General features: G+C 30.9%; 2 protein-coding genes across 16 annotated transcripts in view; one reads left to right on the top strand and one right to left on the bottom strand.

The window, feature by feature from the left end:
• Positions 1–130: 130 nt before the first annotated feature.
• Positions 131–4,789, bottom strand: LOC139489295 (transmembrane protein 234-like). 2 transcript variants are annotated; one of them, XM_071275577.1, is made up of 6 exons: positions 4,683–4,789; positions 4,030–4,192; positions 3,646–3,712; positions 3,102–3,194; positions 1,060–1,138; positions 131–733 (listed from the first exon to the last, which is right to left on the bottom strand). In XM_071275577.1, the coding sequence occupies exons 2-5, from the start codon at positions 4,183–4,185 to the stop codon at positions 1,074–1,076; spliced, it is 381 nt and encodes a 126-aa protein (XP_071131678.1). In that variant the 5' UTR covers positions 4,186–4,192; positions 4,683–4,789; the 3' UTR covers positions 131–733; positions 1,060–1,073. The 2 variants fall into 2 exon arrangements, with proteins under 2 accessions (XP_071131678.1, XP_071131686.1); XM_071275585.1 differs by having other exon boundaries at positions 4,640–4,763.
• Position 4,790: 1 nt separating this feature from the next.
• Positions 4,791–16,092, top strand: part of LOC139488930 (multiple PDZ domain protein-like) — a 160,649-nt gene continuing 149,347 nt past the window's right edge. For 5 of the 14 annotated variants that reach the window (XM_071274914.1, XM_071274928.1, XM_071274936.1 and 2 more), the window contains exons 1-4: positions 4,796–4,844; positions 10,181–10,242; positions 11,958–12,173; positions 13,304–13,598. In XM_071274914.1, the coding sequence (XP_071131015.1) occupies positions 10,227–10,242; positions 11,958–12,173; positions 13,304–13,598 (527 nt within the window). In that variant the 5' untranslated portion in view covers positions 4,796–4,844; positions 10,181–10,226. Of the gene's footprint in view, positions 4,845–10,180; positions 10,243–11,957; positions 12,174–13,303; positions 13,599–16,092 lie in introns of all 14 variants that reach the window. The other 9 variants (XM_071274922.1, XM_071274972.1, XM_071275008.1 and 6 more) reach the window with 3 other exon arrangements.

The raw sequence follows: 16,092 nt of genomic DNA on the forward strand, positions 1-16,092 counted from the left end.
ATGAGAATCTAGCACACCAGCCACACAGTGAATACGATGTCTGTGATACAGTAGTTTAGACCAATATAACACCAAAACCCCTTCCAAAAGATGTAATCTGCACTATTGCTCACTAATGGTGCCATCAAACTTGAGTTATTATATAAATTTAATATGAAAAGATACTTGTAAAAAATTTAGCATACACTATAATTATAACTTTCATGTGTAAATTTTAATATACAATACATTAAGTACAATCTTAACTCATAAATGCATAGGTGTAATAAGTTAAAGAGACACACAAAAGTCATCAATCAATAACAAAATTTAAAATTTCATTTGAAAAATTAAATAATTTCGAGTTATCTCCCATTAACTTTAAATTTGCTAGGAGTGCAACATCTAAACTTTTGGGATCATATTTAGAGTTAAATCCCCTTAACTATAAATTTGCTAATACAATGTAATAGTGCAACATCTCAACTTATCTGGAATTTGTATGCTCTTTTGAATTGGTATGATGAATCTTTCAATGTGAGTCAATTTTATCAACGAAGATTTTAAAAATTCTTCTTTATATCTGTGTATTGCAAAATCTTCAGGTGTTGGGAGCAGTTTTCCAGGATGTCAATACCTCATTAAATCTCTGACAAATCTTTGCAATATTGGTGACCCAAGTCATTATTGGAGAGGTATGAAAATATGATAATCCATTATTCCTCTGGTAAGGTCTCAATCATCATGATGGTTTCTGGGAATAAAAGAAAAATAAATCATATTATTTTCAATACCTTTAAATATATTTATTTATGCATTACTTTTCATGTTAATGCATGTACTTGACATTCCAAATTGTAATCATAACTATTAAGATGACTTGAAATACATCTACTACATGTACTGTAATGGACAATTCATAAATCGTTTTGCAAATATGACAACCTCACATCAAAATTAACCAATGTGCAAAGTCACACAAAAATCCTGCATTTTACAATATTTTACTTATCTGGATAAGACAAAACATAAAGTAAATCTGCTTATGTTCATGCTCAACTAATAAGTTAAAATACTTACAGTTCTTATGCAGCTTAAACTTTATTTGAAACACACAATGCTACTCCTAATACAACCATAGCCACACCAATGAATGTTTCTGAAAAAATGTATTTAAAAATAAAATACACTAATGAATATCTTTCAACTATATAAAAAAAAAGGTACAGGGCAAAATAACCTTATCAAAAATTGAAAAAGCCAATCCTAATACATTACTGCAATTATATAAGATATAAACAAAGACAACCACTGAAAAGGTCTCTAATTTTATACAGGAACTTACACATAGATAATTTAGCTGATCTGTAACAATAACATCTTCGTGCCTTATATATCATGTACTGTAGTACGCCGCTAGATTAAAACTGACGAGGAAAGGTAACACACGGCCAGCGAAAGCTCTTTTTATGAGAGCCCAGGTGGTCGTGTGGTCTAACGGGACGGCTGCAGTGCAGGCGATTTGGTGTCACGATATCACAGTAGCATGGGTTCAAATCCCGGCGAGGGAAGAACCAAAAATTTGCGAAGGCAAATTTACAGATCTAACATTGTTGAGTTGATGTTTAGACGAGTTGTATATATATATATATATATATATATATATATATATATATATATATATATATGACGAGTTGTATATATATATATATATATATATATATCTCAAACGTCTTTCCGCAAGCCCAAAAGCCTTAAAGACTTGCTGGTGAGAGCTGAGTTATCCTCTCAAGCAGGCTCTTCGTCAGTGGGCTCTTGTAAGGGTTGTGGAAACAAACGATGTCTGACTTGCAAACAAATACTGGATACCCAGACTTTTAAGTCACTCCACTGGTACAGAATACACCATATTTTGCAATGTTAATTGCAAGACTACAAATGTTGTGTATCTCCTACAGTGTAAATGTGGTAAACAGTATGTAGGCGAGTCAGAACAGCCGTTTCACAAACGAATGAACGGTCATCGTAGCGACTACCAATGCAAGCCAGACCTCCCTCTTAGTCGACATTTGAGATCCCCTGGCCACACTAAGGCAGATCTCAATCGACTGACCATTACTATCATTGACCACAACTCTGCTTGGTCTAGGGAGGATAGACTTACTCGGGAAAGATTTTGGATAAGAAAATTAACAACTATGGCACCAAATGGGATAAATGAAAAGATGTAGTTCGACACCATGCAGTGCTTCACATCTGGGTTATATTACTTATTATTACAGTCTCCGTTTCTATTTCTTTACCTTACTCATCTCTAAAATAAATCTGTTGAATATAACAATTTAAATTGCTTAATTTTTTGAGGGATGTATAAGTACCAAGCCACGTCCAACTATTTTACTTTAGTCAAAATTTGTTATTATATTTTAATGGCCGTTTGTTTTAAACATCGCAGACTCTAATGTAACTACACTACAGTTGTCAAATCTGAAATATTTAGAAATTCAGACCGTTCAGTGCTGTTTATTTGGAATTCTTATTGACGTAATCTTTCTTGTAACATCATAATATCGACACCGTTAAAGCTTTAAAATTGTGCTAGTTCACAGCACACATTATTATTTTTATTTAAAGCATATATTTGAACTCTCTGATGTAATTAGTCATATAACCTATGTCATATTCAACAAATTTTTAGAATGGTGCAAGCGTCTTAACTGATGTTAGGTTTGCCTTTTTTTTGGTATAAATTTCAAGATTTAGTAAAAGTTTAATCTAAGAAGACTTAAAGATGATTCATTTAACATCAGAATCTGACTGACGAAGGATATCTGTTATCCGAAATATTTATAAATAATTACATTTATAGTTCCTTTTTATATCATTGGTGTTGTTATGTACACTTTTTAGGTGTTTATATATATATATATTGAAAGGTGAAATGGATGAGAGAAAACAAAGTCTGTAATCAATTTGAAAACTAAGAGCTAGTTAAGGGCATCAAAATCCTTCCCCTCCTCGTAAGGATATCAGATATCACTGGGTTCATGTTTATCAAAAATGTCATATACTGGTGCCCTGGTATCATAATTTAATTTAAAAAATCTATAACTTTAACTCACCTAAACTCTGAATCTTCTCTCCCAAGAAATGACCAGATAACATAGTAAATATGAAAGTAAGAGAATTTGTCACAGGAACAGCTAAGGACAACTCTACAATTAGATCAGACAAATAAAACTTGATTATAAAATATCTAGTGTTTTTTAGACTGTCCGTGAAAGTAAAACATATAGTTCTAAGCTAACATCCTCAAAAAGTAATTTTTATATAAGTTATAAAAAAAGTAATTAAGCATGGCAAGTCAAAATAAGAAATACATTCATAGGTTTCAGACAAAAACTTAATGACATGTATGTTATTCTTTTATCAGAAATTCATACAAAAATGAAAGCTAATAATTACTTTTTTTCTTGATATAGATATAAATTCTATTTTTATATAATTTTTTTCTTTTTGAAATTTCATTTGAAAAGTGATGAAGGGAGATAACTGAAGTGTCTATAGATTTCTGTACGGTATGGGTTATGGTCACTCTTTGTTTTTTCTTATTTTTGCTGGTAGCGGTATATATAGATTTTAGTGGTTTAAACATCATGTACATACCAACAGAAGCTAAAGTCAGGTAAAATAACACAGATCCAGATTGATTCAGAAGAAATGCCATACAGTACTGAAATGAAAAGTTCCCATACATGTATATGTTTCTGTAAAGTTCAGCGATTTCAAAAGCGGGTTATAGTGAACTGCAATTTAATTAGTCTTATTGTGTCCCTCAGTGATTTAATTACAATAATTAAAGGTAAGTATGGGATCCAATACATGGATAATAAAGGAAGAATTACACATTTAACTAAAACGGGTGACATGGTATTTTGATAAACTGCTGTGGACACAGGTTCATATTTTAAAGGTATGTACTGTTGAGGAACTGGAATAAATATTTGAAAAAAGTAAAATGGAATACATGTACTACATAATAAAACAAACCTTCCAGTTAGAAAATAGGAAATAGAGCTCTGCAAGAATCTGTTTAACTTTGCAATTTCTTTTTATTCTTTCAACTCCTTGACTTTCTCTTTTTATGAGAGGATTTGTTCCACCCCACAAGGTGGCCACAACTACAAACCATAAGACTTGTGTCATAATATTTCTGAAAAAAAAAATTCAATAACTTTAAATAATCTGATACAAAAAATGTTTACTTACTAAATTTTATATAAAAATTAAGTTCAGTTGGTCATCGATAATTCTATTTGTGACATAGTTGCCCTCCACATATATTGCATATTTTTCTGTTACCATGAAACTAAATTCAAACAAGGATTATTATAGTAAGACTTGATTCAAAAATAAACTTCATAATATTTTAAAAAGCAAACAAATTTTTCTTAATAATTTGAAATTTAGAACTATTAGAGCTATGAGATGAGTTAAATCTACTGTTTAACAGTAAGGTGATAGGATCTTTGCCATAAAGAGTAAATTTCATCAATCTCACTTTTAGTGAGTCCCAAAGGCAGGTGAGCATTTTACACCCATCCCCCTTTTTCAAACACCTACAATATTTGAAGTCATGTTTAATGTTGTAAATAGTTACATCTATGATAGTATTAGAACACTATTAAAATTGATGTTAAGACCTGTAGATTACAGTGACAATGTTTTATGTACGAAAAGTCATTTTCAACAACCAGTGGCAGTGTGGGGAAAGTCCAATCCAAAGATATTTTTAGGGTATGGGTCAAGGACGTCTGTGATTTATGCGCCACCTTCCATTTGTCAACTTCCGGTATATTTTCGAAGTAAGTTGTCACTTTTATGAGTTTTTCTTTAACAGCCCTGCCATATTATCTTATGTTTGTTTACATTGTGTAGGAAACCAAACTAGTATAGTTAACTATGAAAAAGATAGATATATCAAAACAAAGCATTATTTTCCTCCATTGTTTACAATGTCAATGTTGCCCCTTCTTTGCTGCAAAAATGTATGGAATGTAGGTGTAATCTACTTGTAGCCGCTAGTCTGGTGTATCTTTTACAAATAAGAACTTATCTCCATACCCCGAATTAAAGGCCTCTAACGTAATTTAAAACGTACATGTATGGAAAAAATAAAATGAACGAATATGGTGTATCTCTATCCCCGAGGAACCAGTAATGACGCACCTAACGTTGTGTTTGTCTCTGCATTTAATCTACCATTTTAAAGAAAAAGAAACACGGAATAGAATGAAAGATTGATCACTTGTTAATGTATTTCAATCATTAAACAGTTGATTTTTGAAACAGTAAAAGCAATAAAAATCATGTTTGCTAACATTACAAACGGACTGTCAACTTATGATGGGTACCAGTAATGACGCACTATAAACAAACCAGTAAAAACCACTTGCAGTGTACCTGATGTTCGAAAAATTGCTTCAATCCGGATAATTTAAAGTTAACACTATTCAACAAATTTAATTTTAATAACAAATTTTGACATTTTCAGTCACTTTTATGATCATGTTGATAGCAACACAATTTTTTTTATTAATTTAATTGTAACCTATATTTTATTTCAAATTTTATATAAAATTGTTCAAAATTTATCAAAGTGACATATATATTCCATATACTTGAAAATAAGAAGTAATTGCATTCATAAAACAACATTGACATTAAAACATTTATCAATGCAAATGCAATGTATACTTCGTACAATGAATGAAAAAAATCGATAAACAATAGAAAATTATATAAGCGACGATCATTTGTTCTACAGTGATTCCCGCTTAAATGTAAAACCATGTCACATGACAGTCATATGATTTGAAAAACACAAACTGGGGCAGCATGTGCTTACATACTTTTGCCGGCCAAAGTGGATTTAGGACTGATAATCATTCTGGGAAGGGTAGACTGTTTTTGACCTTAATAAAATGGCGGAAATTGCATTATCTTTACTAATTCAAGCAATAATAACATTTCTGGACAGAGTTTGAGGCATCTATGTTGTAGTCATATGACCTTCACCATCATGTTATGAATAGTAATTATCGATGACGTCACAGCTTTTGTTTAGAAATATAAAACCCAAAAATAAATTGGTGCGTCATTTCTGGTCCGCGTCAAAACAGGTACCAAGACGATATCATAACTTGATAAGGATAAAGTACATGTATGATGTACAAATCAAATGGTAACAGATAGACATATGTTATTGTTTTTGTTAAAAAAATGTATGTAAGATAAAAGTCCCAGATATATAACTGTATAAAGTAATGCATGTTTTAATTTAAAAAAAACAACAATTGAAATCAGATTTTAATAAAGAACTCAGAGTATATGTAGTTGCATTTCAGTCAAAAACTTTCTCAGTGCACATGTACATCATTTGCGAGTTTATGGGCGTCGTCACTTCTGTTCTCATGTTGAGCAATCGGTTAAAAAAAATAATGCTAATTGTATGAATTTTTTCAGCAAATTAAGATTTTAGAATTGATATTCATCTGACACTGTTGTCAATAGGGCAAAAATGTACCTCCTGAACAAACATTATTTCTAATTTTATCCTGCATAATAATACATGTCAGGAAGATGCTTGATGAACTTGAAAAGTACATTGATACAGGCAATCCCCTCTATCATGTCCATCAGGTAAATGACACCATAAAGGGGTGCATAATTTATGAACTTTTCTGGTGATGTAATTCTGAAGTAGTCTATTGAAGACCTGTTGGTGACCTTCTCCTTTTGTCTGTTCTATGGTCGGGTTGTTGTCTCTTTGACACATTCCCCATTTCCATTCTCAATTTTATTGCTCCATTACTTAATAAATAATGATGATTTCCTGTTCATAATCATTAGGTTCTTCTTTACCATAGTCGATACACTTTAACATCTGATCATTACAAAGCTATTTGGTCCAATCCGGAATATGAGTGACAGAGTCACCTTCCTATTGTTGGTCAAGTGTTGCAAAAACTAAGGTCATCAGTAAAAGAGGGACAAAAGATACCAGAGGGACATTCAAACACATTAATAGAAAATAAACTGATAGTGCAACATGATACAATGGCTAAAAAAAATAAAACTATAGTCCACAAAACAAAAATTAAAGACTAAGCAAACACTAACCCCCTGAAAACTGGGGGTAATCTCATGTGGTCCTGGAGGGTTAGTACATGTAGATCCTGCTCCACATGTGGCACCCGTCGTGTTTTACATGGTAGTTCAATCTCCGGTAATAGGTCTAAAATTGGTAGGTCACAATAGACACATTCATGAAAAGACAACAGGATTGCAGTAAGGACACAAGGAACATATATCTGCTATCATCTGTGAAACAGATATTCCATTATGGTCAACCAATTTCACCATTTGGAATTCTTGGTCTTATAACTTCCTTGTGCACAGCAATCCTCTATCAAGGAAATCGTGACAGGAAATACAAGCCGATGAATATAGTATCAATTGGGAGACATATATATACATGTACTCCTTATTCAGGGGCTGCATGAATGTTGCTACGTTGTACAAAGAAATGGAAAAATCACAATTGAGAAGCTGACTAATCACTTTTGTCGTAACAGTCCCTCATTGTCATTTCTAGTTGCAAGATATGAGGCAGACTTACATTTAAGCTATATGTTTTATCCTTTATTTCTAGTTAAATGGGATAGATGTGTTCAACATAGTCCCCAAATTTTGAATTATTTATTAAAAAGTGAGAGAAAATCATCTATCTATAGTGAAAAGTAAAGTTGAAGGATACTGCTAACTTCTTTTTTTTTCTTCTCAAGAAGTTCATGTATAAAGTCAGCCTCATAAGAATAAAGGAATAAGCAGGCAAGGAGAGGGAAACATTTGGTTTTCATGGTAAAAACGTGTTCTCCAAACGTAACCAATATGCTGTCAGTCAAGAAATCAAGCAGCTTGATAATGTCTGTTTCAGAGAATTTTTTGTTTTTATCAGATTGATTTTACTAAGTTTTATTTATTTATACCTAAAACAAGATACTTGTTTCTACATTGGCCATTATATTCCTTTTTATGAAACAAAGCAATACCAACTCTGTCAATTTGTCTTTTTGTTTTGGAATGGATGGGAATACTTGTGTAAAGTGTAGAAAAGTCAAATGTTTTAATATAATACTATCATGACTTCTGCAAGATGAAAAAGTCTTAGATTCATTGCATTGTATGTAAATCACTGAGAGAGGAAAAAGTTAGAAAGTGAATATTTTGAAGTTTTGATGGTTTATGATCCAATTTGAAAAGTTTTAAACACAATATAATTCAAACAGGGGCTCGGCCTCAGATAGCTGCAACTGGACTGTGAAGTCATAAAAAGTTGTGTAATTTGAAAACTTACCCAGATTGGAGTAAATAATGACAAGTGAAGGTGTATTATAGTACATGTAGTTCTGACATTACTTGGACAGGAATCTCCACGAAATGTTTTATAATGTTAGACTGCTATTAGTAATGTATTTTCCACCCTTGTCCTGTCAGTCCAACAAATGGAAGTTTTTAGCGACCTTGACTGGCTATACAGCCCTTGCACGGTCGGCACCTTTCTTTTTTTTTAAACTCTGGATTTATAGTCATGAGTTGATATAAAATATATTTTAAAAGCAACCAATTTTTTGTCATGTCTACCCCTCCCATTCCAAACACATGTACAAAATGTATACAATCAGGAATTTTTCTGATACATTGTAGTTGAACGTCATAGAATAACATGCCGTAATAGATCAATCTCCTTATACATTTGTTGTATTGATTATTTATTTTAAAAAAGTTATTGACTTTGAATGATTTTTTTTTATAAAATATTGAATATTATTACGGCAAACTCCTTAGTTTTATCACAATAAAAATACTCAAAATGCAAACACTAGAAATGTTTAAGTAATGGACTTATGTGTAAATTCAATATATTGTAATCTGCTTTGTTTTTTCAATTTCATATATTCCAATTGTATTAGATCAAGTTTCACTTTTTTTTTCGACAACTTCTCCTGCTATTGAATGCACAAAATAATTAGTTAGAACTAACCCCCTGATTTGCATTTAACCTACAGTTTTATAATGAAAATTGCAAATAAACAGTATGACCTAAAGGTATCACCTCTGATTTGAATTGACAAATTTGTCAATGAGGATAAATAACACAAATTTTCCCAATTCTGACAATTTTGAAAATAGTGTGAAAGTTTCCAGAGCATTTGTCACAATGTAATACAATACAAAAAAATCCATGAAAATCATACAATTTGCACAAGAATGTCAATTCAAATAAAAAGTAGTTTAAGTAATTTTCCATATATATATTTAAGATTTACAAACAAATGTCCTATGATTTCTTTTGCTCCAGCCGTAATGGCTTTAAGTTTTATAACATAATGTGCTAGTGGGGTCATCTGTCCCATGGACACATTCCTGTTTTATTTGTTTTTTAAAGTTTTGCACAACACAATGGTGTCCAATTTCAAATGGTACATGAATGACAATAAGGATGAAATCTGTAACATTATTCAAAAAAGATATTTCATTTGACCTACAGTATATTATAATAGGCCTAGTTATGCAAACTTGAAAAAATAATTTTAGATGTTGAGGGAAACCTGATTCACATGTAATCAAACTCAAAGCTTGACATTATGATTTAATTCTCAAAACTGCTTTAAATCATTAACTTCTACAAAATATTGAAGCAACATACCGGTAAGTATTTATTTGAAAAATAAATCTTTGTAAGTCTAATGTAAGATGAGCATTTCTTTTCATTTATGATGATGTACATGTAACCTACATTTGTTAAGGAGGATGGGACTAAGTTGTAAATGGTCGAAGCAAAATAAACACAAAAGGTGTGAGAGATACCTGTATAACTTTACCATGCTCGATCTATACATTTGTAATTGAAACACACTCTGGCCTTGCGGTCATAAAACTTTCGAGCACGGTTTTTGTACTCGGACTCGAGAATCAACCAATCAAAATGCTTTATTTCATGTTTCGAGCATGATCTTTGTGCTCTGAGCACTGAGCAAAGTTTTATGACTTCAACCCCAGAAGTCTACATCCATGTACCTTTTAATGTTTTTAGATACAATGCACATTGTATGTGATTTATTTTGTTCTTTTTCAGATTATTATGGTAATTTGAAGATTTTATCCACCAGAGAAAATTTAAAATGTCGTTAGTGACAGGTGAGTTGAAAAGGAATAGATGCACTTGTCATCAATAGATTATGCACATAACATTCAATTTCCTCACTGTGATTCACTGTACCATTATGAGCTCACCTCAGTCAGACAATGTCAAATTTAAAAACAGTCATGTCTTATTGGTTTTTTTTTTAATGAATATTTCATCATTGGACAAGACCTTAATAGATATAAAAGTCCTTAAACTATTTGTTTATGTTGTTTACATGCATTTTTCACATGAGTGATTGCCTACATGTAGCTCAGATTTTACATCTAGCAACAGTCCAAAAAAAATTAAATTAAAAAATTTCAACATCTTTGAAATGTTTGATGATTGTTTGAAAAGAATTCAAGCGATAGTATTTCGAGAGAAAAATGGGATAAATGCATTATTTTTTTCGATTTTCAGTTGTAGTTCATCTAGCCGCATTTATATACAAAATTTTACTGAAATCTAATTCTGTTACTAAGCCCATTTATTTGCCCTTAAATGAATTTTCTGACTTATCAAGTGTTGGAATAAGTCTTTTTTTTGCGGACAGTTTATATTAAAAAAAAATGAAGCCATTAAAGGGTAAAATGCAATACATGTTTGTATTTGGTCTTTTTTTTTTCCGAGTGATTCAGTTTTGCATATTTAATTTATATGCATGTAGTTATGGAAAAAAGATAAATGTTAAATGATAATATTCCTTGAATGAAATAAATAAATAACAAAATTGGTGAGAAAAAAACTGTTGTACATGAATATAAACTCAAGCAGTTTTCTAAATATTAAAATATGTTGTCAGTTTAAATATTATTCATAAATCAAATAGTATTGAATAGATTTATAATCCAATGATTTATTTGGTGTAATATCCATAAAACATAAATCAAGCTATTTTGTGGGTAATCTTTGTTTCCTACCATAGTGAGACAAATTACAAAATAAATCTAGCCAATACATATGAAAAATGATATGATTTTTGTGATAAGAATTAAATGCATCACTGGTTAAATCTGACAGAATAAAAGCTGAAATTGTGACTTTGCCCATTTTTCAAAATCATGTATTATTGTGTTGTAAAAAATGCATTTTATCGACTGTTATAATAGCTGTTATTTTTTCAAAGTCTTTGTAATGAAATATAAGTTTTTTTTATATTAAATTTGTCTTGTATTGAAACCTATGAAAATCCAGAAAACGCCATTGTACGTACATATGCATGTATCAGAAGAAAATATAACATACAACATTCAATCTCCTGAAGATCTTCTTTCACTGAAAAAAAGCATGTTTTTTCTTTAAAAAGATAAAAAGAGTTTATTTTATAAGTTAATCAAGTCAAAACCAAATTTTTAAACATTAAATGGTCTGAGCACTTTGTACAAATGTATACAGCAAATATTTGTATATATTTATGGTAAATTTTGCAGTCTGCTCGAGCAGTCTTTTAAAAAAGTTGAAATTCATGTCTGGCATGATCACATCTGTTCAGGCAAATGAAAAAATTTGCCTGACGATGATGTGATTTGCCTGGCAGATATATGTATCAAAATCCCATAAAAAATATTTAAAACAAATCTGATATTTGGCCAAAACAACTAGCAATACTTGTCTGACAGAATCTAAATTTGCCTAACATGGCTTCAATATTTCATTGTACATGTATGTGTTATCTGTATATATAATACTAATTGAAAGTTTTGAAAATGTTTTACATATTTTGCAGACACAGATCAAGCTTCAGGATTCCTGGATCATTTACAGAACAAGTTACGTGAACAAGGGGACTACACAAAGGATGATGACATCACATCAATCCTGTCTATGTTGGAGAGTCCATTGTTTAAACAGCTCTTGACCTTACAAGAATCACTTCATGAACTTAAACAGGTCACAAAAACCTACCCTGTAACAGAGAATGCATTTGAAATCTCTAATTCAGGTAAAGAAATAGATTGTATCTATTATAGTGATCGATAGTCCCATTTAATCCTGTTGTATACATGTACATTTGTTTGTACAAGCATGATACAGTATATACAGAACAAGTACAGATGTAATTTTCCATAGCAGTACACTTTCTCCAAAACAGTAAAATCAAGTGTCAAGATATTTAAAAATGTAATTCAGCTACACATGTAATTTTACTTTCAATTAAATATGTTAAATATATTTTAAAAATGCATAACTTTTCAAAATATCAAATTTAATTTGATTTTCAGGTTTGGCTCATCTAAATTTTCTTTCATTGTAAATGCATACAAAATATGCTGGTCTGGCAGTCAAATCTTTAAAGTCTCAAAAGATAGTAGATAAGTCAAACTATAATTTATATTTGTAAATATCATCTACAACATAATATAAACAACAAAAATCAAGAGTTTAATAAAAAAAAAATATACTAGAATGATGATTGCTTTACAACTTAAGATTTAGATATATAGAAGTTGTTCTTTCAAAATTAACATCACCATTATGACCTATCACCTGTAATTTTGATGTTTTTCACTTTTTGAAAAATTCAGATAAATTTGTAAGATAGTAAGTGACTAAGTGTTGGAAGAAAAAAATATACTCTGATCTTTCATGAGACAAAAGACAAAGAAAGATAACTCTGACATTTAAAATTTTATTTAGCATTTTGGTCTAACATTTAGATTTGATTAAACATGTACATTGTATGAGGAAAATGCATATGTGATATCACATGAAACTGCTTTAGTTTTTACATCAAAATGCAAAATGTATGTCAAAATTCTATCACGATCAAGTTGTTTAAGTTGATTATTAATAATAATCAAGCTTTTAGGAGATGTGACATGTATAAATTTATGAAAATTTGACGTCAGCTTGAAACTTTATCAATATAAAATTCTAAATGTAAACAAGTAAAAGTAGTTTAATTACAAGGTTAAGGGGTAACAGTTCTATATTACATTTAAGTTTGTTATTAATAAATAAAGCTATTCTTGTATTCATAAAAGCATAGAATGGACACATACACTTCTTCTAAGGAGAACATAAAAAGTAGTCAGTATATAATGTAGATTTTCATATTCAACTTTTTTACAGGAGAATTGATCTTAAATGTACCCCCAGATGGAATCACCAATCCTAGTTTTAATGATACGACTGCTGATCATGATACATATGCTGTTTCTGAGGGACCTATTGCCATGCCTAGTTACGATGTGGAATTCCAAAGGGCTGTGGAAAGATCAGCTCAAGGGAGAGAAGTGGAAACTATCAAGTTATTTAAGCCAGAGAACAGCAGCTTGGGATTCAGTGTGGTCGGAATGAAGAAGAAGGATAATGCTGAGTCGGGAATATTTATACAAGATATACAGCCTGGTGGAATCGCTGCAAGGTAAGGGGTTTATATATAGAATAATGGAGAATCTTTATCATTCATGGGATATCAATTTTCATGGATTTTGTGAGTAAAGGTAACCACAATTTTAAATGTTGACAGAAGTTCACATTTTTCAATAGGTTTGTAGATAGATCTTGACTGAACCTAGGTTTGTAGATAGATCTTGGCTGAACCTAGGTTTGTAGATAGATCTTGGCTGAACCTAGGTTTGTAGATAGATCTTGGCTGAACCTAGGTTTGTAGATAGATCTTGGCTGAACCTAGGTTTGTAGATAGATTTTGGCTGAACCTAGGTTTTTAGATCGATCTTGGCTGAACCTTGAAATCAACTATCCACAAAAAATACAAATATTCCTCAATCCAGGAAAATTGATATTCATGAAAATAAATGAATTGCTGCAAGTTAGTGGAATTATATAGGACACGCACAGCCTCGTGACATCCCTGTTGAGTAAGGTATTAATACAAGATATGCAGGATGGTAGATTTTGGTGCAAGGTAAGGTATTTAAAAAGAATGTTCAGCCTCATGAAATCCCTGCAAAGTAAGGGATTTATCCCAGATATGCAGCATAGTTAGTAGATTTGCTGCAAGGTTATGTGCATTCATTCCTGACTGGATAGAAAGCCTCAGATTTTACCTGTTTTTAAGTAAACATTTTATATCCCTAGACAATGTACTGTTATTCTTAATATATTCATATATTCAACAACACACAGGTAAGAAAGTTCACTTTTGTTTTAAAAATTGAACTTCTTCTGAAATAATGTTTACATTAAACTCAAGCATCCTCTTGATTGAATTAGACTTTTCAAGTTTTATCTACATGTACAAAATAAATACAAGTACAAAATGATTTCTATGACTTATTTTTTATGCCTCTGCCAAGTGCTGCAGCATTATTAAAGGTTTACCCTTGTCTATCAGTAAGTCCCAAAATTGGTTGCTGTTCTCTCACTTTAGTTTGCCTCTATCATTGTTCTGAACTTATATATAATGCTTATTACATATACCACCAAAAGACCAAGTTTGAATTTAAGGAGGCATCAATTTCACTGTTCTTGAGTTATTTTCCTTTAAAAATGAAAATATGCTGTTCAAGCACTCTTTACTTCACTTTGCCACAAACAATTGTTCTATAACTTATATTTAATTCTTATTACCACCAAACACAGATTTATTTCAAATTTAAGTGGCAATACTGTCTTTGTTTTTGAGGTGACTTTGCTGTTCAGGATTTTAACTTGACTTTGCCATATACAAATGTTCTGAAACTTTTTTATTCTATGTTATGAAACTTTTACACCAATGATCATGCTTATTACCACAAAACACAGATCAAGTTCAAATTTGGGTGGCAATGCTTTCACTGATCTTGAGTTATGTTTCTTTATAAATGGAAAAATTGTTGAATTTACAGTTTCTGCATTCTAACTTTACTTTGCTACAACCAAATCTCCTGAAACTTATTTACAATGCTAACCAAGTATACTACCAACAACAGATCAATTTCGAAATTGGGTTGTGTCACTTTCCCCATTCTTGATTTTTGTCCCTTTATACCATAATGAAAAAAATGGTGAATTTTCAGTTTTTGCACTCACTTTACTCTGCCTCAACTAAATGTTATGAAACTTATAAAAAATGTTTATTACCATCAAACACAGATCAAGTTCAAATTTGGGTGGTGTAACTTACAACATTCTCAAGTCATAACTGTTTGTAATTGAACAATAAGAACACTCAAAACACCCAAGCAAGCTATAATGACAACACTCAGAAACAAATGTCATTAAGTTTCAAAGAAAACAAAACGTCAGTAAGTATGAATTAGTGATTAATCTTGCATATTTATAAGGGTGGGGGCATCTGTGCCCCATGGACACATTCTTCTTTTATTTGTATGGCCTTATAATTTTACCCTTATTTGTCATTCCTTCATTCTGTCATTCCATCATACTGTCATTCCATTATTCATTCGTTACTTAACAAACAGTTATCCTTTTTTAAATGCCCTCACATATTGAGCTGATTTTTAGTATGTGAGTTAACTATAGTTGAGTTTTCGGTTGGTTCTGCTCCACTGATTTGTGCCGAAATTATTTGTGAAAATAACTAAATACAGTTTTTCATTCTAAATTTTTTTTACTAAAAATTGCTTCAAGCTTTTTTAGCCAGTGCATTAGTGTCGTTCTGACACATCTAGTTTTATTTTGAAAGCTTTCAAATATTATTCAATATCCATATCAAAATAAAGATTGTTTGATACAAAAAAGTAAATTTTCAAAGTAATATTGCTTAATTAAAGCAAATGTAGATACCATCTTCACACCAAATATTATTTTATTTTTTATTGATTGATCACTTATACATCATAGTTATAGCCAGACCTCATTTACCTTAGTTATCATACTTATTCATCATTAGTTCTATTCATGGTAGATAAGTGAAGGACTCTTCATCCAAGTTATAATCCATAAAAAGTAAA

The sequence above is a fragment of the Mytilus edulis genome, chromosome 1 (assembly GCF_963676685.1).
Source record: "Mytilus edulis chromosome 1, xbMytEdul2.2, whole genome shotgun sequence".
Taxonomy (NCBI): Eukaryota; Metazoa; Mollusca; class Bivalvia; order Mytilida; family Mytilidae; genus Mytilus; species Mytilus edulis.

Excerpts from the sequence above, each read along its gene's own strand:
- LOC139489295 (XM_071275577.1), bottom strand. The coding sequence starts at position 4,185 with ATGACACAAGTCTTATGGTTTGTAGTTGTGGCCACCTTGTGGGGTGGA. Across the intron at positions 3,195-3,645 it reads CCTGACTTTAGCTTCTGTTG|AGTTGTCCTTAGCTGTTCCT; the intron begins GTATGTACATGA and ends ATCTAATTGTAG. Across the intron at positions 1,139-3,101 it reads AGAGAAGATTCAGAGTTTAG|AAACATTCATTGGTGTGGCT; the intron begins GTGAGTTAAAGT and ends ACATTTTTTCAG.